The sequence below is a fragment of the Biomphalaria glabrata genome, chromosome 5 (assembly GCF_947242115.1).
Source record: "Biomphalaria glabrata chromosome 5, xgBioGlab47.1, whole genome shotgun sequence".
Classification (NCBI taxonomy): Eukaryota; Metazoa; Mollusca; class Gastropoda; family Planorbidae; genus Biomphalaria; species Biomphalaria glabrata.
Genome location: NC_074715.1, coordinates 32,449,563 through 32,476,605, shown reverse-complemented (window position 1 = coordinate 32,476,605; position 27,043 = coordinate 32,449,563). Strand labels below are relative to the sequence as shown.

Here is a 27,043-nt window from a genome sequence, read left to right as displayed (position 1 = left end):
CATTTTGGAACAATTTCAATCATTTATTTCAAAGAAATGTAACACAGATCGACAATTGGTTAAAAAAATAAAGAGGACCCTTTAAGAATTCTAAACATGCTTGTGATTTTCTTTCTCAAATGAAAATTTTAAAATTCACTTAGACATTGTTATTCTAAACATGTCTTGAGTTGACTTTTTCTTAATCTGTCACAACATGTCTTGAGTTGACCTTATAGAATTTTTTTTTGTTTCTTTTGCTCTAACTTATTGCTAGATGGCAGGTAAGCTTCCAACTTAAATAATAGAATAGCACAATGTCTTTACGCTAACACTCATTACTAATTTACATTTAAATACACAATTGTAATTTATGTTTCAAATGATAATTTACAACACTTGATCTGAATACAATGTACATTTCTTCAGCTAAATCATGTTTGCAACTTCTTGCCTCTGTAAGATCATTTCTATGCAAGATCATGTCTCTGCAAAATCATGTCTCTGCCCATGGGAAAAGGTTTGTCCCTTGTTTCTTTATTAGTGCTACTAATCACCCTGGCACTTTTAGTTGTTCTATGATTTACATCTCTTGAATTTTCATTGACAAACTTCTCGCTAAATGCCTTTCTCATCTTGCTATTTGATGAGTTGATCTTGTGCTCTGCTTCTCTATTATGAGAACTGAAAAATGTTTGTAAAAGTCTTTGAGGAGGAATACGACATTGTTTTGAAGTTAGAGCTAATTGATATATTAACATGTTGATATGTTCATTACTTGTCAGTTGAAGTCTTACATTATTCTTTGGCCTATTTAATATCTGGATGCTGGTTTTTTTCTGAGAAGGAGGTTTAAGGTTACCTGTTATACTAGGGGAAATGTTATCAGTGGATGCAGATTCTGAGGGAGATTCTAATCGAGGACTTACTTCTTCACAAGATTTCATTGTTTCAACTCCACTGCTTTTTCTTTCTCTATGTAAAAGTTCTTTTGTACTAATTTGTTCTTCACACTGTATTTGGTCAAATGTTTGTCCTAAAATGTCTCTCAGTAAGTCCAGCTCCAGACCTTTACTTTTCATGTTCAGTGACTCTTTTTGTTGTGAGTTAATGTTGGCTTCTTTAGTATGGACTTTTTTGTTTCTGGGACCATGTACGACAACTCCAGTTTTCTTGTGGTTTAAACTACCCTCTGACTGAACCACACAGCCACCAGAATCACCACCTTTTGCTTGAATGAGACTTTCATATTTGGGAACAGCATCACAATTTGTGAGTTGTTTGTGTTCAATTTTGTCACTGTTTAATTGTGCTAACCTTTTGTTGGAATACGAATGACAGTTTGTTCCCATTTTGTATTGAGCTGAAGTTCTTTGACTTTCAGTCAGTTCATTCCAATGCATCGTCCTGTTGTCACTTGTGTGTATTTTGTAGCTATCTATACTATTTATGTTTTGTGTTTTAGATGTATCAGTGTGAATCATTCTGCTCTGAAGCTCTTTACTTTGGATTATAGTTGTATCAGTGTGGCCTGTTATGGTTTGCAGTCTATCTGTTTCTATATTGTTGGTGTCTTCTTTTAAAACGTCTGCTTTGGTCCACATCATTCTTCTCCTGCACCTCGGATGAACTTTCGTTTTCTTTAGTTTATCCTTCTCGTCAGGGTTATTATATTTATCATCGTCATCTTTGTCACCGCCTTCGGTGGAGCTAGTATTGTCACTATGCAATACAGAAAGACGCTGTCCCTGGTCGCCTTCCAGTGTTGAACTGCTGTTGTTACTGTGCAATGAGCTAACAGCAGACACCAGCCTCTGAACACTGTGGTCAGTGGCGGGAGTACGAGAGCGACGATATGCCCTTTGGTTGTAGAGTCTTTCACTTATTTCGCCAGCTCTCTTGGCTGACACGACTCTAAAGGCTGGAGCCCGAGGTAGACATATGTTATACTCTGGTATGTACTCTTGAAACTTTCTTTCAAATCTTTCTCGTGGTCTTTTCTGAAAAATACGTGTACCAAAATCTTTGAGACATTTTTGTATCTAAGACTACACATTAAAAAGTTTATTTCAACCTATATTTTGATAAACACTATTTTTATTGCATTTAAATTGATTTTTTGCCACAATTTAAAAAAAAAAGGCTAACGCAGGAGACGTATCGCAAATAAGATATAATATATTTTGTTTCTTGCATTCTTCAGCCTGCTATTTTTAGTAAAATTATTTGCCCATTGCAAAGTGTAAACTTTCTTATAGTGTCTCGGTTATAAACCACGAAACTCTCACTCATAAATTCCATCGCCTACTGCAACTGTTTAGTTGAGTGGTCAAAATCTGGTTTCAAGCCTCCTTTTGAAACTAATGCTCCACACTACAACACTGCACCAATTCTAAAGGTAAACAATTAGAAAATTAATGCAGCTCTATGGGAAGCAATTGGTGGAGATGACAAAGTCTAAAGTTTGTTTGTTGTTTTTTTTTTTGCTCCCGTGGGTAAGGGAGAGAAGAGGAAAACACCATCTTGTCTTAATGTAGGCCAAGTCTCTACATACTTTGTCCGCTGTGCTGAGTAGCTAAGACTCAATAATCTCTAGCTGGCTGTTGAATACCAGGGAAGTCTGTCTACAGATGATTCCCAAATGTAAGACACATATCAGGTGCTCAATCAAATATACTCACATAGCTTTCTACTATACGGTCCTGGATGTCAATGACGCCATCTTGATTCCAGGTCCAGCTCTTGACGACCTCATTTGTCTTTTTGTTACTAGAACACCTTTCTGTCTGTTGACCGTCTTTTGCTTCGTCCATGCTTGCTAACGTCACAATGTAGTCTAGGGAAGAACAAAAAAGTGTAATGGCAAAATGAAATAAATAAATGAAATGGGTCGAGGTTAAAGCTGTTCATTTCGAACTGGACTTGTGACATTAACCAAACGTGCTGCTACCAGAGCAGATTGACGAATCTAGTCCAGTGCTGTGCCTTAGTGCTCCACAAATCTTCTTATTTTAGACATGTTTTTTTAGGCTAAACCATTGACCAAATGTTTGCATGAGTTTTGTTTTAGAGAGAAATAATTTGTCTTATTAAAAGTAGGCCTATATGCTTTGCAACACTTGTAAAAAAAATCTCTAGTCTTTTCTATCACAAGTCCTAGGTGTGGAGGGTTGACAAAATGTTTTAGCCGAAGTTTCTATTCAGTTCTCATTGTCTTGACAAGAAAAAAAAAAGATAGTTCCTCCTTTTTACAACTTAGGGAAGGATTATTAAACTTTTTTACCTCCGCTCCTCCCAAAGCCAGATTACAAAATCCAGGTTAAGCGAATGTTTAAGACAATTAAGTCATGTCCGATGATGGGCCTTTAGATCTAGACTTTGAAAATGATATGCAAACTGTTCCTGAACATGAATTGACTAAACTCTCAATGAATAGTTAGTAGGCCTATATTTGACTTTTCCGGATTAGCGTCATGGATATGGTTTGAAGACCCATGCTTTAGACATAGGGCATACATCGAGTAGAGGACTAGGTTATTAAGTGCGTTATGGTGAAATAGGGCATACATCGAGTAGAGGACTAGGTTATTAAGTGCGTTATGGTGAAATAGGGCATACATCGAGTAGAGGACTAGGTTATTAAGTGCGTTAGGGTGAAATAGGGCATACATCGAGTAGAGGACTAGGTTATTAAGTGCGTTATGGTGAAATAGGGCATACATCGAGTAGAGGACTAGGTTATTAAGTGCGTTAGGGTGAAATAGGGCATACATCGAGTAGAGGACTAGGTTATTAAGTGCGTTAGGGTGAAATAGGGCATACATCGAGTAGAGGACTAGGTTATTAAGTGCGTTATGGTGAAATAGGGCATACATCGAGTAGAGGACTAGGTTATTAAGTGCGTTATGGTGAAATCTTGTTTGTTCTCAGCTGAATGTTGCAAGTTATTGATTCGTGTCTCACTTTCTTACATTGGTGACCAGTGAACCAGAACTGAAGAAGACGTATCGTAGTCGCATTGGCAGACTTTGTCATTAAGTGTCACATTACAAATGCAGAAGCAACCTAAGCACACAACTATCTTAACTGGAGTATTAGAGAAGCTACTTAAATAAGGGAGACTACAATTTTTTTTGTATAGTTCGTTGTGAAATAAATTAAACTATTTAAGTTAGTTTTCACTATTATTTAGATATTTCTTTGTTTTAATATAAAAGCAAGAATCATAGCCAGATATTTACAGTGTGCGAAAAAAGAGTTTAACATGCATAGACAATTTTATCTTTGTTGTGGCATTACATAGTAACTCAGGTGTTCTCAACCTGTGGTTCCCGACCCCCTTGGGGGTCGATTGACGATTAGCCAGGGGTCGCCTAAGACCATCGAAAATATGGATTGTTATTGTCTACTCTTCTATTTCTGTATGTGTGTGTGGGGAGGGGGGGGTCGCAGCAGAGTGGTGGATTGTAAAAAGGGGTCGCCGAGCTTAAAAGGTTGAGAACCGCTGATAGTTGAACCTGTACATATGTTACAAATAAACATTGCAACTGTTAACACAGCCAGGAGCTAAAACTATAACTCTCTTTGAAAAAAAAATACAAAAGTTATCACTATACAACTTTCAAATGTTATAAATTTAAGGACGCGAGTCAAAAATGTGCCACTGGATCAAACTAAAAAAAACATATGCTCACAATGAGAACAAATCTTTCAACCAATGACGTCATTGTTATCCCCGCTTATTTAGTTTTTGAATCTCGAGGTTTACTACAATTATTCAATAAACCTTTGTGATCCAAATACTGGATGTTGACTATGAACAAAAACTTATCTCATAATTTTATAGTAAATAACATATTTTTTAGCTGGTGAATTTGTATCTGTTACAATGAAGTGAAACGGCCCACTTTCATTCTTTTCCTTCTCTCTCTTTCTCTCTCTCTCTCTCTCTCTCTCTCCTCTCTCATTCTCTCTCTTTCTCTCTCTCTCATTCTCTCTCTGGCACACCCATTTAGTTTTTTTCTCCTCAATCTCAATTTCTCTACCATAAACTTTTAATTTGAATTGAAACGGCTGGGTTTATAACGTCCCTCCCCACATGCTTGTGTCCCGAGAAGTCTTGTAGCACTTATACGCACACACACACACAAATTAGCCCTGCGTACCACTCTTTGACTTTTCTTCGGTTTCTCAATTCAATATTTAATCTACTCTATGTTTGGCTTTTCGACCGCCCCCTCACCCCCCCCCACACACACACACAAATGCTTTCGGCTCTTTTGTATGACAAATAACAAACCCTAACTCTTTGTTTAGCATCCTCCGACTGATCGACCCCTCACCACCCACTTTTCAGATTTTAAATTCTAGATCTATATAAAGCACTTTTTGTTAGTTTGACCTTTTTTTTTTCGTTTCACATTCTTGAATCATTAGTCAAGCAATTTATAGACACCGCAAACCTTTCATTTTGCATGTTAAAGAGATCTTTTGATACATAAATCAGTCAATCAGTCAGTGGTATTTGACAAATATATTATAAATACAACCAATGCAATGAGCATAACTACTAAAAAGAAAATATTGGCTAACAAACAGACAGAAAAACAGACAAACTAAAGGACTGACATACAGAAAAAGAAACAAAAAAAGACACATATAACGAAACATATTTATTTAGAGACGGCTTTATATACAACTTTTACTTATATAGTGACATTAAATGAATATAAACCACAAAACCGAGTCTATATGTTTGTAGGCTATGTATAAAAACCCTACCTCATATCTCTCTAGAAATGGAATAGAATTGAGAAGTGTCCAGAGCCCAGTGTCACAAGCACACTGATATATTGAGATCTGGGACAACCTTTTCTTTTTATCTCTGTCACTATGGATCGATAGGATTAATAGGACTACCAGTCGGCATACGTCAGGAGATCATTTTTCATATATAATACAAGAACTGTTTTATATCAGTCTGATAGATTATAAACCTTTAATGCCCTGAGGATTCGACAAAATATATTGACTTTGAGTTTATTTGCTACATATATTATGTGAAATAATAATACCATTTCCTCACCTTTGAAAAAAAAGCATTATAACATCTAGTTAGATTGAAGTAAATATCTTATTGAGACATTTTCGTTTATAATAATAAGTCTTTTTTTTAATGGCATTTTTGTTTTAGTAGATCCCATTAGAGACTCCAAAGACCTATGCTTATAACTTTTATTGTTCTTGCCCTTTATTAGTCTAGTAACTAGTAATTAACAAATGCATAGCTACATAAACCTTTTATAAAGGTACAATCTACAAAGAACTGTCATTTATTGACTGATTTTACATCTTTAAAAACTATACATTGTCTTCAATGCAGCTTAACTCTCCTTTACTCTTTTTTTTTTTCACTTACATAAACACATCTTAACACACACACACACACACACTCCTGTTTAAGACAATGATACAAAGATTACAATGATGCAAACATGATTGCACAGCACTGGTCAGCGGTGTGACCATTCTAAACCTCGATGTGAAAATATTAAGACATACACAAGTTCAAAGACCTTGAACACTAACCAAAGTGCCATGTTTGTCCACTCGAACCTTTTTGTATCAGTAAAAGGAAAAGGATCAAGTCTACTGAATCAATGAATAGATAAGAAAAGGATCAAGTCTACTGAATCAACGAATAGATAAAACCAAAAAATTAAAAAAAGGTTAAGATTTAAAATAGGTCTGAGCTTTCCTCTAGACCTGTTTAGATAAAGTGGATTTACCAACAGTTGAAAGTTCAACACAGTGCAAGGCACTGGCGGATCCAGGGGGGGGGGCCCACTCGGCCGTCCCCCCCCCCCCAAGGGGGGGGGCGGACGAATTATAGTATAGAATTCACACAATTTGTATGCGAATTTATTACTTATGTTAATAATATATACTAATTATTTATATTTCAACCTATTTTTAGATTATTTCGCCCCCCCCCCTTCTAGTATTTTGGCCGATTTGGTGGGGTCGGGAGGGGGCGATGGCATCAATCCGCCCCCCCCTCCACCATAAACTTTCGAGTGTGGGGGGGCGGTCTTATTTATTTGTAGAAATCACAGCTTGCTAACAGAATCAATTAAATATCTATATGATTAAAACTTGTTATTTGTATTTTAACCGGTCTTTATATTATGTCGTTCACCTGTTGGCCGATTGGAAGGGGAGGAGAGAATACCTCCACTGCCCTTCCCATCTAAACCTTTTGAGTGGGGGGGGGGTCCTACTTTTATGGAGAAATCATAGTATGTGAACAAAATTAGTCGAATATCTATATAATATAAACAGGTGGAAGTGCGATACATGCAATCCCCTTCCCCCCCATCGGACAAATCAATACTTTTTCTTTTTGTATTATAGTAAGAAATTACAAAATTTAAAAAATCTGTCACTAATAATTTATATATGCTATAAAGTAAATTCTTATATCGAGTCGCCCAACCCCTATTCTTTAATGCAAAATGCAATCATTAGCAGAAATTATAAAAAGGAGCGAGGACTAATCGTTTTCATTTTACCGCCCTTCCCCTTTCCAGACAGAGTTTGTGTAATTTGACATGAATTTATCATAACTATTTTAAGAAAGACTTTGCTTTGGAAAAGTTATAACTCAAACGAAATTTTTCAATATAACAGTCACGGTTGAGATGAGTTCAAAAGCCAGATAAGGGACTATAAATTCATATTAGAATATTTTTCTCATTATTCAAAAGGTACTTTATAATAGAATGAATAATGAGCTGTAGGTCAGGAGAATGCGTTACTGCAGTGAAGAATGCCAGAAAACGCTTTTAGCGTCGTGGCTTCGCCCCGAACCTCACTGATGAATAATAAGCTGTAGATGTCAGGAGAAAGCGTTTCTGCATTGAAGAATGCAAAAAAAACGCTTTTGGAGTCGGGCGAACCGAACCTCACTAATACATAATGAGCTGTAGATGTCAGAAGAATGCGTTTCAGCCGTGAAAAATGCAAGAAAACGCTTTTGGCGTCGGGGCTTCGCCCCGAATCCCACAGATAAATAATGAGCTGTAGATGTCAGGAGAATGCGTTTCTGCAGTGAAGAATGCAAGAAAACGCTTTTGGAGTCGGGCCTTCGCCCCGAACCCCACTAATAAATAATGAGCTGTACATGTCAGGAGAATGCGTTTCAGCCGTGAATAATGCAAGAAAACGCTTTTGGAGTTCGCCCCGAACCCCACTGAAGAAGCTTAGGCCTAAAGCGCTCTCCCAGACCCCTAAGCTTGCAAGAGAAAGACTGTTTTTTTTTCTGTTTTTTTCGCCGAAGATTGAGAAACAGTCTTATTTTATTCTCATATATCGAATATATATATATATGCTGTACGCACGTTTATGCATAGGGTTAGGGTTTACTGGGCATTAGAGTTAGGGTTTGGACAAAAAACGCCCCCCCCCCCTCCAAAGTTCTGGATCCGCCAGTGGTGCAAGGAAAATCTATCAGAGCTGTTGATTACATCCCACTATTTACATTGGATATTGTTAAGAGATAAGCCTATTGTATGGGATACATTGTGTTCTGTTGTTACAGAGAAATAAATGAAATACTGTAGACATAAATAATAACAATTAATAAAAAGAGACTTTGTATTGATATAAGTAGACATTGAATGCTATCATTTTATTACGTCACATCCTTTTAAGTTCTTTCTCACAAATACATTCACAACAAACAATGACGTAATATAAACATATTAGCACACATTGTTCAAGTTATGTGAGAGTTCATTTAAGTCATGTACAAATTCTATTTAAATAGACTTATTTGCAAATATTATATAAAAAAGCACATTAATTACTAATTGAGAGCTATTGTACATACCTAAGAATAACAGAAGATAAAAAAAATGGCCTGGATATGTGAAAGAACCAGTAGTGTTGTGTCAGTGATGTGTAAGTGCGTTGTCTTTCTCGAGCGCGTAAAGACTTCATGGACATCACGTACCTTTCCGTACTTTTATAGCATGGGGGTGAGCTTTACTTTACAAAAACTCAACAATAATCAATACAGTTAGTTAGTAGACTTCAACCGAACAAAACAACTATGTGACAAGAAATACTAATTCTTATACTAATTCTTCAGTGGACCTTGTTAAAAAAAAAGACTACAAATCTAGAATGATTTATCTCGATGCTGGCATTGCAAGAGAGAAACTATTAGCTAAAAATAAGATCGGATGATCTAAAATTGGCTGAAAGTGCCTGAAAGTAGTTCATACTAATGAAACGTTTACCGTATTGATGAATTGAACTCTATTTTGTAATTAATCAGATTGCCGTGGAAAAAAAAAGATGAATTTCTATTTAAGTAGGACCTAGAAAGAACGTACTATCGATATTGCATGAACTGTTTGGTTGGGACATCTTCATCCAGGGCAATGCTTCTCAGCATTAACGTTTTGCCCGGTTGGAAACTACGGTCGTTAGGGGATAAGACTGGCCCAATAGGGAAGCAAAACAGAACTCCCGTACTGGTGTTTTTACATTGTTGGGATAGAAAAGAGCCACAATAAACATCACATAATCCACACACCGTTCCTCGAGGAGTCGTTTTAGGTTGGACACACGCACTGCTGATGTGGTACAGAGAAGAAATATGGGGGAGTTTCCCTAGTGTGCTGCCTGTAACCCGAGTTGCCTGGATACGAGACATATAGTGTACCATTACTTGCTCTCTCTCTCTCTCTCTCTCTCTCTCTCTCTCTCTCTCTCATCTCATCTCAGAAAAAGAAGAAGAAAAGAAAAAACTAAATCTCATTAATCCCATTAGGATTTTTTTTTTATTTAGACCGTTTTAAAAAAAAAAGTGTTAATGACGTAGACTTTGGGTAAAAAAAAAATATTGCTTACAAAATCGGAAATTGTGATATTTATAAAAAATGCTTTATATTAGAAGTAGACTGTGACCTTTTGGGCAAAGAACGACAATGAAATACAAAGGCTTGATAGAAAGCTTGCGGTTTTTCGCGAAATTGTGGACCTCAGGTTGTGAGTCTGTCCAAAAACCGTTCTTAGTGAGCGTCTAGAAGGTAAAAGAAATCTGTGTACGAAATTTCTTGCAGATCTGTACAACGGTTTAAGAGATCTTGTGATCAATTATTAGTGTGTCAGTGGTATTTTGTACAGGGCCGGCCTTAGGTCCTATTGCTCAAATTGAGCTTCGCGCCAGTCAGGGGCCCCACAATTTACATTTAGCATATCACTGTCAGTCATGGATCTTGTCACAGGCTTTTAAAGATGTAGGACTTAATTAAAGGATACACGTTAAACTATTTTGTGTATCGAACGATTGACTTAACTTTAAGCCATTGGCGCCTATTGCGTTTAAGGAGCTTTCTATGCATTTTGTCTAATACATGTTGATATAATGATCAAATAAGTGTTGTTATTGTAAAAAAAAATTAAAGAGGGGTCCCGCGATTTGTAAGGCCGGACCTGATTTTACAATTAGGCCCTATATGATAGATACCGCAGCGTCGTGTATTTCTGCTAGAAAAGCAAAATGCATTCCATTATTACAGAGTGTTTTTCTTTCAGTATTCTTATAAATGGCTATTTTATATGAAACAATTATTTGATTTGTTTTGGAATACTTCCCTCAACCATGCCTCAGCTTTGTAATATTTCTTTACAGAAGTGACATAAGAAATTATTTCTGAAGAAAAATGCAGTTACCGTTCTTTAATTTTACGGTGCATAGGAAAGTGTGAAATATTTTTTTTTTAAGTATTAAAATTACTTTTCTGAATATTAAAAGAGTAAATAACAAAGTTTCTTGACGTAAACGACAAAATAAAAATTAATTTTAATATAATTGTTTTTAAAATCAGCTTTATTGTTTGAAACTGCATTTTCTAATGAATCGTCAAGGGGTTTTTCATCACAGGAAACAAAAATATACTGGTTCCGTTGTGATAAACAATATGGTGGATGGCTAGTCATGAGATTATACTAATTTATATAAAAAATGCAAAAAATACCATGTTCTTTTAAGTAAAAATCTGAGCTATTTTACTCGTTCTTAAATCAACGTATGCTTAAACTATTAGCCAAATTATTATTCTATTAGTACTACTAAAATAGTTTTATAGAACGTCAACTTCAAGACATAATAAGACTTAATAACATTAAAATTTAAATTTATAATTTATCATATCATATGACAATTAATTATTATGATTTACATTTTGCTTTATTAGAGTCTTTAAGACTCTATTCTCTAGGTCTATTATTCAAATTTATCCTAATCCTATAGAATAAAGAAATAGATCTAGTAAATGTAGTTTACATTTTAATCTCATTTATATACTTCATTTGGGTTAAAAATTTATATATATATTAAATGTATATATATATATATATATATATATATATATATATATATATATATATATATATATATATATATATATATATATATATATACTAGAGACTTAAATTATTATTATAGTTATATAAAATGACAGTGTTTTAACCTATACTTTTAATTAATACTTGTAGATCTACTTGTTGGTCAAGAAGACTATAGACTTGAAGATCTACTTGTTGGTCAAGAAGACTATATAGATCTTGAATAGAATTGTATCTAAGATTTATTACACTAGTTTAAAGTACACTTAACACAAGTGTAATGTATTATTGCTGTAGATTCTATATCTTGTTTAAAAATCTAATTTTAATTTAATAAACTTTTTTTTTATCAAGATTTAGATTCTGGTCTTAGAAAACAACTACAGTAATAACTTGTCTAAATTTAAGTATAAAAATAAGTACAAAAATACAATTGCCTAAATTTAAGCTTGTCTAAGTTTAAAATTATAAAAGTAAATACAATAATATTTTATATAAATCTTATATAGGCTATGTCTCGATTATTTAAGAATTTAAATTAAAAGACTTCATTAAAGTTAAAAGTATGCTTTAAATATTTTACAATTTCATTTGTTTATTCATTTTGGTATCAATAGTATTATACTAATAAAAATATTAGATCTTGAATATGAAGCAATATTTCTTATAACTATCCAATATCCAATTACATAGTATGTATGTATGTCAAGCTAAAACTAATCTTATCTAATCTGGTAAACTCAATATTAAATTATTTATATTTCGAAACTGAACTTCCAGATATAAAAGTTGAATAAAGCAATAATGGAAGCATATGTGAAGCCTCCATCACTTTGGCACCTTGTTGAAGAAATAGTTCAACCAAATGAACATGCTGAGATCAGAGAAATGTTAGGTGTATCACTTGTGGAGCAAAGCCTGGAGTTACATCAGGAAGTAAATCTCATATTTTAAATGCTTTTTAATTAAGTATCTATTAACCACAACACTTAAATTCCTTTAGAAATGAAATTGTTACAAAATATGATACTTCAATTAATACAATACTCTGGTCCTTTAAATATACAGAAATAATAAATTTCTTACACCTTTAAATTGTTTTTTTCAAGTAAAGAAGTATCTATTATTATTCTTTTTGGTCATGCATTTTATCTATAGATATCAACACTTATTGAAATCTGGAGACAAATAAGAGATGAGAGGACAGAGATCTTAACTTCTCCCAGATTTTTACCAGAGCCTCCCAACCAGAGGGATCACCTGGTGAAAGAAATTTGTTTTTTTGTTGAAAGTGTAAAAGAAAAGGCCACACAGAAGGGAGTGTAAGTAGACTGGTTATATAAAGTTAAAAAGTAAATTACTCCATCCATGGAGCAGATGATGTGAATTTCATCTGTTTCTAATTGTAAAATTGCTGACCATAATTGGTAACTGACTGATGTTTACAAAGTTTAAAACATTAAAATTCATCTTTCTTTCCAGAAATCCTGAATTGATTCTGAGAAAACACAACAATGATGTATTAAATTATGCAGTTGAAACAGCAAGTATGCATATTTTGCTTATTTGAGAAATAGAGATTTAAGTTCTTTTGCTGCCAATATCTTCTACAAACAAAAATTGACTGTGATTTATCTCTTTAGGGCCTGAATCCGCAATGAGCCATGTGTCACAGACATCAGATGGAAGAGAGACACCTATGATGCCTCTTGCCAAAGACAGGTCAGTGAGGTTATATTGTTTTTCCAATTCTTTATCCAATCTAGTTGGTTGAATCCAATTCTTTATTCAATCTAGTTGGTTGAATCCAATACTTTATCCAATCAAGTTGGTTGAATTTTGTAGCTTGTAAACTCAATTTTAATTGTGTATTAAATATTTGAAATATTATACCTTTAAAAAATATGCTATTAAACAAAATTAATTTCATTTTTTACACAAACTTGAAGATTTATAGTCCTTTTATTATTTTTATTTTATTAAATTTTAAATAGAAATATGTATTTATTGAAAAAAATAGTTATATAGTGTAAAATTATCATCATCATCATTCCTTTGAGTTCCTCATGGAACATAGGGCCTCAGCAAAAACACGCCACTCTCCAAGGTCTCTTGCTAGTTTTTTTGGGCTTCCCAGCTTTTTCCGGTCCTCTCGACTTCCTCTAGTATACTGCGTCGCCATGTTCTTTTTGGTCTTCCTCTACATCTTGTTCCCTGGGGGTTCCACTCTAAGGCCTGCCTAGCTCTGTTGTTGGTATCTTTTCTCAGGGTGTGACCAATCCATCTCCACTTTCTCTCTAAGATCTGCACCTCTATATGTGATTATAAATTTTCTAAATCAAGAAATGATTACACAGCTTTTAAAACTAGATTTATTTTAAGTTTTTTAGCCTATATCAATACAATTGAATTAAAAAAACATCAATTTATTTTTCTTTAAAGGTACCAGGCTTCAGATATGAAAGATGAACTAAAAGTTGTGAACAAACAATTGAACTATCTAGATTTTGATCAAGTTTGTGAAAGTTTAAGGTACCCAGGACTTACACTGACACACATGTACATCAAAGAGTTGGTTAAAAAAACACCCTTTTTTTACTTAATGTATTATTTTCCTTTTCCAACTAATATGTCATACAACTAATATGTCATTCTCAGATCAACATTAATTAAGGAAATCAACCAGCTCATTGAAGATGCCCAGTTTCTTCAAAACTGTATAGATAATGAAGTGGAGTTGAGAGATTGTACAACACCTGGACTAAGATCTAGAGAGCCAACACTTACAGGTATACACCAGTTACACACAGTTTATATTTACTCATAGTTTTTTTTTATTTCCACACTTACAAATGCTTGGTCACTTTGTTGTTAATCAGTAATATGCAGTGATTTTTTTTGTAAAAAAAAAAAGGTGCTGGTACTTAGTGATTAGGTGCCGGTACTCAGTGATGAATTGTCTAACTTTTAACTACTAATATATTAATAATAAACGTTAAAATACAAGAAAAGTAATATTTTTTCCCCACATTGTACCGTACACAAAAAAAGCCCTGGTAATATGTAAAAATTAATTTCAATAGCTAATTTTATCATCTAGAACTGGAGAGCATAAGATATGTAATTGTCTGGGATCTTATTTGAGAAAGGACATTTCTTCCTGAACTGCTTCTGAAGGAGACAGTTTAGATATTTCAGTGTGTGTGTTGGGTGGATGCTTTGTTGGAAGGATGTTTCTTTTCAAACTGTTTCATTTGATAAATAAAAGCAAAAATATTTCATTATTTATTGCTAACATAATTCAAGGGGCAAAAGTGTGTCTTGGGGGGGTGGAGCATTTTAATGTGATCTGTTCCATTGTAAGGTTAAAATACAAAACAAAACAAAAAAACAAAAAAAAATCTGACCAAACTAAAGAGCATGTAAACTTTAAAGCTGTAACAATTTTTACTATGCAACTATTGCGCAATATTGAATCATGGGTATCAGCTGGTTATTTATTATAATAAAGTTTTGTTTTTTTTTAGTTTCAAGGAAAAGTTCAGAAAAGTTAATAGATGTAATTAAATATTATAAAGACCTTCATATATTAATGTGATTTTGTTCTACCACTTTTCTATAGAGCTTCGTGAGGAGAGATCATTGTTAGAAAAAGAGTTGCTTGCTGTTGGATCATTAACTGCTACCCCAGTTGTTACTAAACCAAACTTTATTATTGACAAGTAAGATTCTAATAACCAATAAGACAATATGACATTGATCAATCTTAAACTTAAAAAACAACAACTTTTGATTACAATAAAATATTTTTAACAAAGTAGTCACAATACAAAATAATATTGTGAAGTAATTTATTAATACAGGTATAAAAATGAAAATTCATTATTTTGAAAAGAGTTTCTTTGTATTCAAGTCTCAGGACACAATATTTTTTTGTTGATGGACCTTTACACATCGAGAATGGCAATTTTAATAGAATTAGTTTAAGTGAAAAAGAGTACTGATGAAGCTTTAAGTTTTCTGAATAGTTTATCTGTGTTTCTAGAACTTTTGAATCATGTCTTCATCTGTGTGTGTACATGGGGAAAAAATTTTGAAAAATTAGCATAAAAATTTGAATATATATAAAAATCAGTTTCTATGTTTGTACCAATGCACTTTTAGAAACAATAAAGATTACATAAACATAGTGCCAGTATTTTTAGCCATTTTTCTTCTTTGTTGCAGTTTTTCTCATTTTTATTTCAGAAAGTTGCCTTACACACCTCCAAGTTCTAGTGACTCCTCACCACCTTTGCTAACAAACTACTATGACACTCACATCCCAGGACTGGATGGGTTTAGTGATGATTCTCCATCCTTTTCTTCTCGACCTGGCCCAGTAAAAGCATCTCATAAAATTGTCCTATCTGCCACATCACCCAGTAAGCCTACATCATTTAAATTAAAGGCCACAGAGGACAGAGTTGTTTCGCCAAAGACAAATCTGCTCATCAACCGGCTGGCTGACATCCCCAACAAACCATTAATTATGAGATCCAACAAGCTGACCCAGGCTAAGTCATCACAGAGTGACAGCAACCTGAAGCCAAATGATCTCAAGTTGTCACCCAATGATCAGAGTCTTACACAAGCGTCAGTGAAACAAGAGGGGTCAAAGGGGGATGGCAGACCAAAGAGGAGATCTGTCAGCACTGGCAGACTGAGGGTGGTAGATGTGTCGAACATTGTAGAAGTACACAGTGGCAAGGGAGACTCAGCAGCTGAATGTTTCACATTTTCTTCTGGAACTTCTTCAATATCCTCTTCCCCATTCAGCCCCACCCCACCACCTTATACATTAAACACAGACTCTATGCCAAGACCAAGCAGTGCACATGCTAACAGATTCCGGAAGATGGTTATGGGATGTAGAGATGGAGAATAATGTTCCAAATATTTATCAAAGCAGAAAATTAAGTAAATTTTTAGCAGTATTAATACAGACTTTGATTGAGCCTCATGACTGGAGAAATCAAATGATTAAAGATGCTTGTTCATAATAACTGTTACCAATTGGATTAAAATTTATTTGTGTGAATAAAAGCTGCTTTGAACATATGTATATTCACTTTGCATTGATTATATAAACAAAGTAGCAGAAATTTACTCCATGTTAAGCAGTTGGCCAGATATGTTCTGATGAGTTGTTTCCTTCTGAGTTTTAGCTATGAGATTATTTGTAAATGTCAAAAGCTTAAATATTTAATAATTGTAGTTATTCGTTTGGCATTTTTTTTTATGTTTCTTTTAAAGATTTCAAATCATCATCTTTTTTTTTGTTTTTATAAAGTATGGAAGTTTATTTACCACTGAAAATCACACAAAATAGGAGTCTCATGTGACCAGTAAATTGATCACACATCTTCAATTTTTTCTATGAATGATATTAAAGCAGATTAGTGAATATTCTAAAAATTCAAAATTTAAAAAATCACAGCCTTCATTGAGATGTGAACTTAATTCTTTTGGTAGGGAAAGAAAGTTTTGTTTTACTTCACAAAAAATATTTGAAAAGAAAAATGGCCCCATGCCACATCTGTGATGAAACTTCTATACACTATTTATTTGTTATACCTGAAAATGTTTTTATAACACTGTCCTTGCTCTAATGTTTCTCATTCCTAAAACTATGCATAATGTCATACGATATAATGTTCAAATGTAGCTGTATAATTTATTTATTGTTCCGTTATTCAACTGAGTGATTTTTTGGACACTGTAAACTATTATAAGACTGAGAAATATATACAAAAGTTTGACTAAGCTCCAATGATGTTCAATTAAACATACATATCATTCGTTTGTTGTTGGCATTGTTTTGAGTATCTACAGTCTGCTTGGCTGATAACATTGATTGGGCATGGCATGAGGTTTTCATTTTATTTTTACTACTCATGATTTAACATTTTATCTTACAGTAAATAGACATTCCTCCTTGGTATAGTGATTTCCCTAGACACAGTCCAACACTAAATATTTAATTATCTTAGAGTGAGCTTCTTTGACCTACTTCACTGCATGCTATGGTTACAACTTACTACGGTGAGCTCCCTTGATCCATCTAACTTATATTTCCAGACGCTTTTTTTTTCTTATAAAGTCTTTACTCCCCCCCATCCTTTTCTTTTCCCCCAAAACCTACACTTCTGGCTCTGCATAGTACTATATATATAGTATAGTACTATGTAGTCCAGAATTATTTTATTTCCTTATTTGGGAAAAATACTTTGCATAATTTTTAAATTGTTGAATTATTTTGAAGGATCATAGAGAGCTATATATATAATAAGCAATGTTTACTATAAGATCATAGAGAGCTATATAATAATAAGCAATGTTTACTATAAGATCATAGAGAGCTATATATATAATAAGCAATGTTTACTATAAGATCATAGAGAGCTATATATATAATAAGCAATGTTTACTATAAGATCATAGAGAGCTATATATATAATAAGCAATGTTTACTATAAGATCATAGAGAGCTATATATATAATAAGCAATGTTTACTATAAGATCATAGAGAGCTATATATATAATAAGCAATGTTTACTATAAGATCATAGCGAGCTATATATATAATAAGCAATGTTTACTAAAAGATCATAGCGAGCTATATATATAATAAGCAATGTTTACTATAAGATCATAGAGAGCTATATATATATAATAAGCAATGTTTACTATAAGATCATAGAGAGCTAAGCAATGTTTACTATAAGATCATAGAGAGCTAAGCAATGTTTACTATAAGATTATAGAGAGCTAAGCAATGTTTACTATAAGATCATAGAGAGCTAAGCAATGTTTACTATAAGATCATAGAGAGCTATATATATAATAAGCAATGTTTACTATAAGATCATAGAGAGCTAAGCAATGTTTACTATAAGATCATAGAGAGCTAAGCAATGTTTACTATAAGATCATAGAGAGCTAAGCAATGTTTACTATTAGATCTAAGCCAGCACATTTAGATTTTTAGAAACTAATTGCTAGTCTATTAGCCTGTAATTACATTAAATACAAACGAAACTGTTTGAGTAAAAAATGGTTTGACTAAACACTAAGCACAAAGTATCACAAACTTATGGTGGAGGAAAAAACAAAGGAGCTCGTTTTAAGTAGTAAAAAAAATAGAACTCTTTGATGATAGATGGGAGGTTCATTTCCTTTGTACATATAAGCAGTTGACAAATAGACTACTAGACTTCATTTTTATTTTTTTTTTACATTTAAGAAGTTTATTTATTTTATTTTAATCACTGAATATTGATTATCCATATTTTTTTTTCTTTCTCATTAATCGAGGATTTGTTTTTTTTTCAAATTCACATCATTAAATTATTTTCGTCCAAGTTGCCATAATTTAAAGATCTAGTCTATACAATGGGAGGTCATTGTTCTAAATATTTGCCTTCGAAATGACGTCATTCATTTCATGTTCCTGTATTACGACCTTGACAAGTGCATTTCGCAATAGAGCAATACACACCACCAGTCCAAGTTGATCTTGTTTGGAATGCGAGACCTACTAACGCTGATGAAACTGGCTTACTCAAGTTGTCGTAATGTTTTATTACGACATAACAGATCTTTTCAATCGACTTGGCTGCAAAACCTTCCAGTGACATTTTGCGCTTTAAGTTCAATTTCATGACACGAGTAGAGATAGCACTTGAAAACAGACGCATCTGGAGCAACAGGTCAAATCTCTTGTCCCCAGTGCTATGAGTAAATCCCCAATGCCAAGGACACAGCAGAGAATCATTAGCCTAACGATGTAAGACAAATTAAAGATGGTGAAAGGAAATGGGGTGAGAGAAGAGGAAACAAGAAAAAAAAATCATTAGTTTCACTTCAGTGCGACAGAAAAGTCGATTACCTCATTACGTGCACACTATGTATCGATTCGGCGCTGGACACACATTTCATAAGTCTACGTAATGGATACGATATTTATTGCTAACGTGAATAGTTCATCCTGCCGCATAACTTTCTGCACAGATTTGTAGTGGGTGGAGCCGTAGAGGAGAATACAGTGCTGGAGGACAGACAGTGGAGTTGTCCTCAACCCAAAGAGGTGCCTCCGCTGTCATTGAACACAAATCTAGACTAGAAATTCGGTTAATTCTTATTTAATGTCTCAGAAATAATGACAATATCTAAGCTTTACAAAAAACAACAACAACTTCTTGCAGTACTAATTCCATAGTCTGGGCATTCTCAGAACAACAACAAGTTTATTTTATTTCCTCCTGGCATCGGTACACATTTCTTTAGCCTTGTCCATATAAAATTCTAAGACAACCATTAGAAACCTTGCAATCTGATCACTTTTAAGAGACCAAGCAAATTAACCATAAGACGAATGTCCCGAAGACATTCCCTGCAATAACGCAAAAGGTCCATCAAGTTTTGATCAGTTTAAAAAGTGTTTATACGATGTCTCTTATCAGATTGAAAACTTTTTAGTTGGAGGACGTTTATCTCGACAACGTCTCAAACGATTTTATTAGAAATTTGACAATTAATGTATATCTTTGAAAAAAAAAATTAGCTAATTGGTCACACAGGGAAAACTCTGGTTTGACTGTTATAATTGTTCAAAATAGAATCATGTTACAATTGAATTTGGTCAGGAGATTTATATCCTGAACACACGTCAGTGGAAATTCCTGCATATATTCAGTAAATCATGCTAAAGGATGAGTAACTTCAAAGTGGGTCTTTGCGCATCCTGTCTGCGCACCCTGCACTGTATACAAAATATTGAAATAAAGAAAGATTAAACGTATCAACCGCGCGCGAGTTACTACCCGTGTTAGTTAGAAACAAAAAATTGTTGGTTCTATTCAAACAGATTTCTTTAAACTTCATCTATTTTCAGACAAGCTGTTATGTTAGAATACTGTCTTGACTAGAATGTCTTTTAACGTTTGTATATCACCAAACAATAATTCTCTATGTTCTGAGTAGATCTGTAGATGGGCGTAAACAGGATTTTTGTCATTACTTATTAAGAACAAAGTCATCAGCTTCATAAAACGAGGAATCATCTTTTTTAAAATACTTTTTTACTTGTTTTATATTTATAATTATAATTTATTATATATATATTATATATGTATATATATATATATATATATATATATATATATATATATATATATACTAATATATTATAATTTTATAATTTATAAAAAGTTTGACTTCATTAAACAACGAAACATGCACATCAGTTCAAAGAAATTATTCAGATATAGAAATAATAGATGTCTTAAAACAGTTTTGAATTCAGAGTAATCTTACTGTTGATGTATTTTCTGGTTACCCACACTGGTTGGAATAGTAGACACCTGATGACATTGAAACTATAAAGACACGAATGATGCAACCAAACATTATTTCAGGGCATAGTTAAATTTCAGAGGATTCAAATGATACAAGAAATTGTTGCTATTTAGAAAGAATCCTGATTCATAAGATGTAAAGAGAAACTCTTTAAAGAAAATATGATATGCACTATTGAAAAGAACAGAAAGAACTGTTAGAAAACAATTCCTTAAGAACTCAAAGTGTGTAAATGTAGATTCGAGTGTCGTGATGAGCTCAACCTTCTCCAATATTGAAGTGACATTTTAAAATCCTTCTGTTAAACCTTAAGACAATTGTTTATACATCAATAGTTCTCCTCATTTTAAACTCATTCAAATTTGTATAAATAGCTTCCACATTTGTGGCAATTAAATGGCGAGATATAACACAACTGAACTTATAAATGGCATTCAAATTACACGAAATTGTCTTTATCGTTGAACTTTGCTAGCATCATCCCTGAAATTTGTGCTTGGAGTATTATACTATGACAGTAGTCACATTAAAATGTACATATAATGTGTATATATATATCTATATAAATCTAAATTTGACAGACCGACAGTAAGACGACACGAAAACGTGCGTCTCCCTCTGGTTGGGACAAGTAGTGCAAGAATTGTTCAGATGTACATTACATTTACTGTAATAGGTTAGGTGCACTAAGATGGGAATAATGACGAAATCCATGTGGATATTTATATTCTCCATGAGGTCGTTACAGAAGGATGTGAGTTAGATCAAAAAGTATAATGTATGCAACTGTACTACCACTAAACGACCACTTAATACCCCAATTATATTTGAAACATCGTCATATCGAACTTCAGGTCACGTGACAAAGTTCGATGCCACATCAAGAGATCAATATTACAGTAGAGTATCTATCAAACTTTTTCTCAGGAGAGTGTCATCCGTCTTCCCCTTTCCTTCTGAGACTTGGAAGCCATGTTTTAAATTGATTTGAATCATTATGGGATTTAGGAGAAGATAACAGAGGAAGAAAATCCAAGTGATAGTCTTGACTTGCTTTTTCTTCTTGTGTTTAGATTCCCTCACACGCATACACAAAGTCACTGACGCCACTGCTCAAGTGTTCATGTGGCTTGATAGATTTTCCACTCAACTAAAAGTGTTGTTTTTAACTGTGCCTCAAATGTATGAGTGTGTCCGTGTCAAGTGTAAAACTGTAAATGATTGAATCTGTGTGTGTGTATGTGTATGTACGAGCGCAGCAGACGATAAAAAGTGAGAGTTGTTTATATAGATCTTTCCTTCATTAGCTGTGTCTTGATATAATCTCTTTGTCCTGAGAAAATAATGAAGCTAATAAATTTGTTCCTTGGCTGTTATATGTCTCACTTCTAGTTTCTCTCTCTTTCTTTTTCTATCCCCCTCGCTTTCTCTTATCTTGTTTTATTTTCATTTTTCTCTTTTTTTCTCTTTCATCTCTTGTCACCTTCCCAATCGAGTTCTACTATTCGTCATCTCTTTTTAAATGATATTTTGCTGTTTGCTAGAACAGATGTAAGTCTTTTTCTCTCTATTTTTGTTGCAACGTTTTCTTCTGTCTTTCTGTCTGTCTGTCTCTCTCTGACTCTCCAATTTACGTGCTGAATAAAAACTTTTGAGCCCAGTAACTGCGAAGTCACTCAACCTTAACGTAAATCTTTTCAAGGTCTAATTACCATAAAGTTGGCTGAATTTGTGACTATGGCAGACATGGAGATAGTTTAATCTTTTCAGAAACTAGGGTTGATCTAGAAACCAGTACCGACTTTAGACATTCATAAAAAACGATCAAAATATTAACAAAAATAATAAGTAAAAAACAAGCTTATCTAAAGTTAAGAACCATGATAAATCACAGCCATATATCTCAATAATGCAGGAATAAACTCATTTTTCTATGTAAAACAACATTAATTACCACTTATAATTAATGCTTTGAATAATTCATGTACTGTCATCGACAATGAATAATCATGCAAACTTTTTACTTGATCCAAGAATGGGAAGTGGGGAAACAAAGTATAGGAAACGCAATACTAGGTAAATTGTTTGATCAATTCATGCTTTGTTAGGTACAACAAGTTTCAACTTGATCCGAGGTTGGGTGTTGGAGACAGACAAACAAACAGAGTTACTTGATATTATGCTTTGTAAAAGTAAGAAAATCGTTAGAGCCGTTTTTGAATTCCTTGTCCACTAGTTTCCTTAAATTTGCAATCTGAACTTCGGAATGCTAAAAATCGTGTCTTCATTTCTTCGTCTTTTGACGTGAATTTGACGGAATATTTTCATCGAGCACTTATCTTTGTTACAACAGACCAACAAGGCGAGCATGATGTCACATCCAGAGCCGTCTTAGGCCGATTTGAACGAAAGCTCCAAATTAGGCCCCGCGCTTGGCTGGGACTCTCTCAATATACATTTAGCATATCACTATCAGTCTTGTCAAAGGCTTTTAAAGATGTAGGACAGAGGGTCAACATATTTAGTGTCTCTTACAATTGGAGTAACTTGAATGAACCCGCTGGGACTTATTGCGTTTGAGTTCCTTCCTATGGATGTTGCATAATACATGTTGATATAAGGATTTCATAGTAATAGTTGTTATTGTAAAAAGAAAAATAGAAGAGGGGCCTCGTAAGCATCCATTTCATTGGGCCCCGCAATTTGTAAGGCCGGCCCTGCACACTGATTACAGGTCTTGAATCTTTCATAAATGTATTTGTTGAAATGGGAAACTAAAATAAATATCTCACGGGCTCTTTGTTGCTGCTTAGCTTATATTCAGCACAAGGGATCCAATTCATACTACGTTTATTAGAAGCGGTTACTTTTGTACTACAAAGTAATATATTTTGTCCCAACGTGACCAGCCTAGACACTTATATATGCCAATGCTTTTAGTATACAAGAAATTTAGCTAAACTTTTGAAACATTTCTTTTACTTCATAGCCTTAGATTGGAAAGAGGGGAAAGAATTCAATTGTAAATCAGGACCTACTATATCTCCAAACAAGCTATTTAAATGCATTCATTCTTTCTTTTTCAGTAGGTATACACATACTTCCAGTCTGCCCTTTCTCATATCCAACACCCCCAATTGAGGATATGGAAAAGACGAACCAAAGGACATTTCTACATAGTGAACTTCAAAAATGACTTCGGTGGAAATGAGAATATAATAGATCCGTCTCTGAGATATGTTGAAATATGTATGAATGCTTGCAATGCCAAATATGTTGAAACTAGACAATAATAAAAAAAAAAAATACACGTCTTTTGTTTATAATTACAGAGATTCACAGCGGGATAACTCTTTTTTTATTCTTGGCATTGTCTCACGATATGTGATTATCTACTCTTTTTGTAAAAAAAAAAAGAATATTGTTTGTCTCTATAATTAGAATTCATCCCAATCTCTTACCCCATTCCTTTGTCTCATTTGGATTCCTTTATTTTGCTCTTCTTTCCAGTAGAAAACTATAAAACACACAAACAGATACGCTCATACACATACAAATAGATCAAAATTTTGTTACATTTCTAAACAGTAACAGTAAAACGCGGGTCAATTTGTAAAATATAATGTACAATGTATGTGTGTGTGTGTTTGTTTGGAAAACTTGGGCTTGTACTTTCTAGAAATGCTAAAGTTCTGGTCCTACAGTGAAGTTGTCATGACCACAGACCTATATAAAGATGTAGGACTTAGAGAGAGATTATCACAGTTTAACTCGTACCACCGACCTATATATGTGTGTCTGTGGTAAAGACAGTAATTACGAAGGCTCCACGTAGAGTAAGAGAAATGCCACTTAACTTAAAAATAGATAATAATTAGGTCTGTAAATGCTAGAATCTTTCCCCTTATAAAATATGCGTATATCCCTAAAGATTAAATAAATCTACCCAGAGTATATTAACTTCTACAAAAATGCCTATAGATCCAGACGGTGCGCAAATGTTCCTGAACATCTAGTTATTTATTAAACCCATGGCCAAATTTAAATTATTTGCAAATTAGTTCTGTCCACTAAATATGTCTCAGATTTATCAGACAGTGGTAATCATTGACAGTAGGCACCTTTTTTTAAGTAAGATTTCTTTTCTAAAGTGATCGTCAGAATGATGGTCCAGAATTCTTCAATGATAACACAAAATATCTAGTCAGTTGCCGTCAGAATGATGGTCCAGAATTCTTCAATGATAACACAAAATATCTATCCAGTTGCCGTCAGAATGATGGTCCAGAATTCTTCAATGATAACACAAAATATCTAGTCAGTTGCCGTCAGAATGATGGTCCAGAATTCTTCAATGATAACACAAAATATCTAGTCAGTTGACGTCAGAATGATGGTCCAGAATTCTCCAATGATAACACAAAATATCTATCCAGTTGCCGTCAGAATGATGGTCCAGAATTCTTCAATGATACCACAAAATATCTATCCAGTTGCCGTCAGAATGATGGTCCAGAATTCTTCAATGATACCACAAAATATCTAGCCAGTTGCCGTCAGAATGATGGTCCAGAATTCTTCAATGATACCACAAAATATCTAGCCAGTTGCCGTCAGAATGATGGTCCAGAATTCTTCAATGATACCACAAAATATCTAGTCAGTTGCCGTCTTTCAATAATAGACTAGGCAATCTGAAGTGGACTTTTGTGCTATTATCATCATCGTTAACCGTGGGCATCATCTGCCCTATAGGTTTGAAAAAATAAGGGGGGTGTTCTTTACTTTAATCATCCATTTCCATCTCCTTTAAGTTTTATTTCTAAAAAATATCTGATAGTTAACTTTCAAATGCTGAGAGATTTGAATTTGGCGCCAAAAGAATTCTTTTCTTTTAGCACATTATTCTGTCTCTGGAATATTCTGTATTACTTTTGTGACATCTATATTTACATTAAAACGCGCTAATTAAACAAGGCTAATCATTACGAGTCTGAAGAGCAAGGACTAGTGTGTACGTTGAGACTACTGAGGACAACCTGTACCCATTATTTAAATCAAATCTGATGATAATGAGGTCGTTGTCAGTTGGGGGGGGGGGGCTCAATTATGTTTTCTTTTCACGACATAACAAAAAAAAATACGATTTACTCGACTAGCGATTAAACAATACGTTTGGCAGTCAAATATCAAACACAATAGCTCCATGCTTATAGACTTTATTATGCATGTGTTTGTTAGAGGGTATATCAAACATGGCTCCATTTTTGTAAAGTAAATTATAAGCCTCGTTTTCATATCCATAGGCGTGTGCGTAATTTCAACAGTTTAGCGAATCCTCAACTTCTAAAGCTTTGAATATATTTGGGACTAAGAGTACGTTTAGTCTCCGGTGTCCACTAGATAAAAGTGGAAGGCAGCAGGAAGATAAAGAAACTTTTCGTTTGAAAGAAAAGGTGAAGACGAAGGAAATTGCAACATATTTTTTATTCCAATCAATCTATCGGATGCGCCTGTCATTGTGCCGCGTCAGGCAAGGCGCGACGTCTGCTTATGACAACTTGTCGTCTGCTGACACGGGCGCGAGGAACTGAATGCAAACACCATTTCATAGATTCAACAATACTTGTCATTGTTCTATTGTCGTCTGATGCAGACTCAAAGACTTAAAACCGTTTGCAGCTAAAGGAAACCATTTATTTGTGTTTGTGTGTGTGTATGCAGGTATCTTTCTTGTAACCTGCATCCAGTCAAACTCCTGTAGTGAAACGATTTGTCAATGACTTTTTTTCTCATGCTGGATACATTTCTTAATCAAGGTAAAATAAGTTTTGCTTACCATTTTACCAATCCTGAGATTTTTTTCCTCTCAATATTACTAGGTCTATGTATATACTCGCTAGCATCACTAGATCTGAGAGACTTATTGTCGCAAATAAAACACACACGCATACACACACATACACACATTTCTTATTTCATATACTTGGACAAAGTCGTACATTGTTTTCTTCCTTAGTACCGAAAGAGAAGGAATGAACCATGTAAAACAAGGACTTAATAATAATAATAATTTTAGTTATAAAGCGCTGTTAACAAACAAATGTAGGCTCAAGGCGCTGTGATAACAATACAAACATAAACACCAGAGCTAAAAAGACAACTAATCTTAAAAAGTTTTAAACAGATAGGTCTTAATGTTCTTCTTGAATGTAGAGTAGCATGTTGTCTGTCTGAGATCAATGG

At 33.8% G+C, this 27,043-nt stretch overlaps 4 protein-coding genes across 6 annotated transcripts in view; 2 read left to right on the top strand and 2 right to left on the bottom strand.

Moving 5' to 3' along the window:
• LOC106077623 (putative RNA polymerase II subunit B1 CTD phosphatase RPAP2) overlaps nt 1-27,043 on the bottom strand; it is a 273,180-nt gene that overhangs the window by 204,614 nt on the left and 41,523 nt on the right. The gene's annotated exons all lie outside the window — the stretch shown is intronic.
• On the bottom strand, nt 3-6,637 carry LOC106076575 (uncharacterized). 2 transcript variants are annotated; one of them, XM_056030950.1, is made up of 3 exons: nt 6,555-6,637; nt 2,661-2,815; nt 3-1,979 (listed from the first exon to the last, which is right to left on the bottom strand). In XM_056030950.1, the coding sequence occupies exons 2-3, from the start codon at nt 2,790-2,792 to the stop codon at nt 450-452; spliced, it is 1,662 nt and encodes a 553-aa protein (XP_055886925.1). In that variant the 5' UTR covers nt 2,793-2,815; nt 6,555-6,637; the 3' UTR covers nt 3-449. The 2 variants fall into 2 exon arrangements, with proteins under 2 accessions (XP_055886925.1, XP_013092854.2); XM_013237400.2 differs by lacking the exon at nt 6,555-6,637 and adding an exon at nt 5,761-6,065.
• On the top strand, nt 10,946-17,237 carry LOC106076580 (uncharacterized). Of its 2 annotated transcripts, none has more exons than XM_013237406.2 (9): nt 10,946-11,040; nt 12,178-12,333; nt 12,556-12,719; nt 12,880-12,944; nt 13,041-13,119; nt 13,840-13,929; nt 14,056-14,186; nt 15,020-15,119; nt 15,646-17,237. In XM_013237406.2, the coding sequence occupies exons 2-9, from the start codon at nt 12,202-12,204 to the stop codon at nt 16,322-16,324; spliced, it is 1,440 nt and encodes a 479-aa protein (XP_013092860.2). In that variant the 5' UTR covers nt 10,946-11,040; nt 12,178-12,201; the 3' UTR covers nt 16,325-17,237. The 2 variants fall into 2 exon arrangements, with proteins under 2 accessions (XP_013092860.2, XP_013092859.2); XM_013237405.2 differs by having other exon boundaries at nt 10,956-11,078.
• The window catches only part of LOC106076574 (uncharacterized), a 53,264-nt gene continuing 52,616 nt past the window's right edge, over nt 26,396-27,043 (top strand). The window contains exon 1 of the mRNA XM_013237399.2: nt 26,396-26,616. The gene's annotated coding sequence lies outside the window, so the exon portion shown is untranslated. The remainder of the gene's footprint in view (nt 26,617-27,043) is intronic.

Bases quoted from the DNA above. Each gene is read 5' to 3' on its own strand.
- LOC106076575 (XM_056030950.1), bottom strand. From the start codon at position 2,792: ATGGACGAAGCAAAAGACGGTCAACAGACAGAAAGGTGTTCTAGTAAC. The intron at 1,980-2,660 runs GTGAGTATATTT...CGTATTTTTCAG, and splicing joins ACCGTATAGTAGAAAGCTAT to AAAAGACCACGAGAAAGATT.
- LOC106076580 (XM_013237406.2), top strand. From the start codon at position 12,202: ATGGAAGCATATGTGAAGCCTCCATCACTTTGGCACCTTGTTGAAGAA. The intron at 12,334-12,555 runs GTAAATCTCATA...TTTTATCTATAG, and splicing joins GCCTGGAGTTACATCAGGAA to ATATCAACACTTATTGAAAT. The intron at 12,720-12,879 runs GTAAGTAGACTG...CTTTCTTTCCAG, and splicing joins AAGGCCACACAGAAGGGAGT to AAATCCTGAATTGATTCTGA.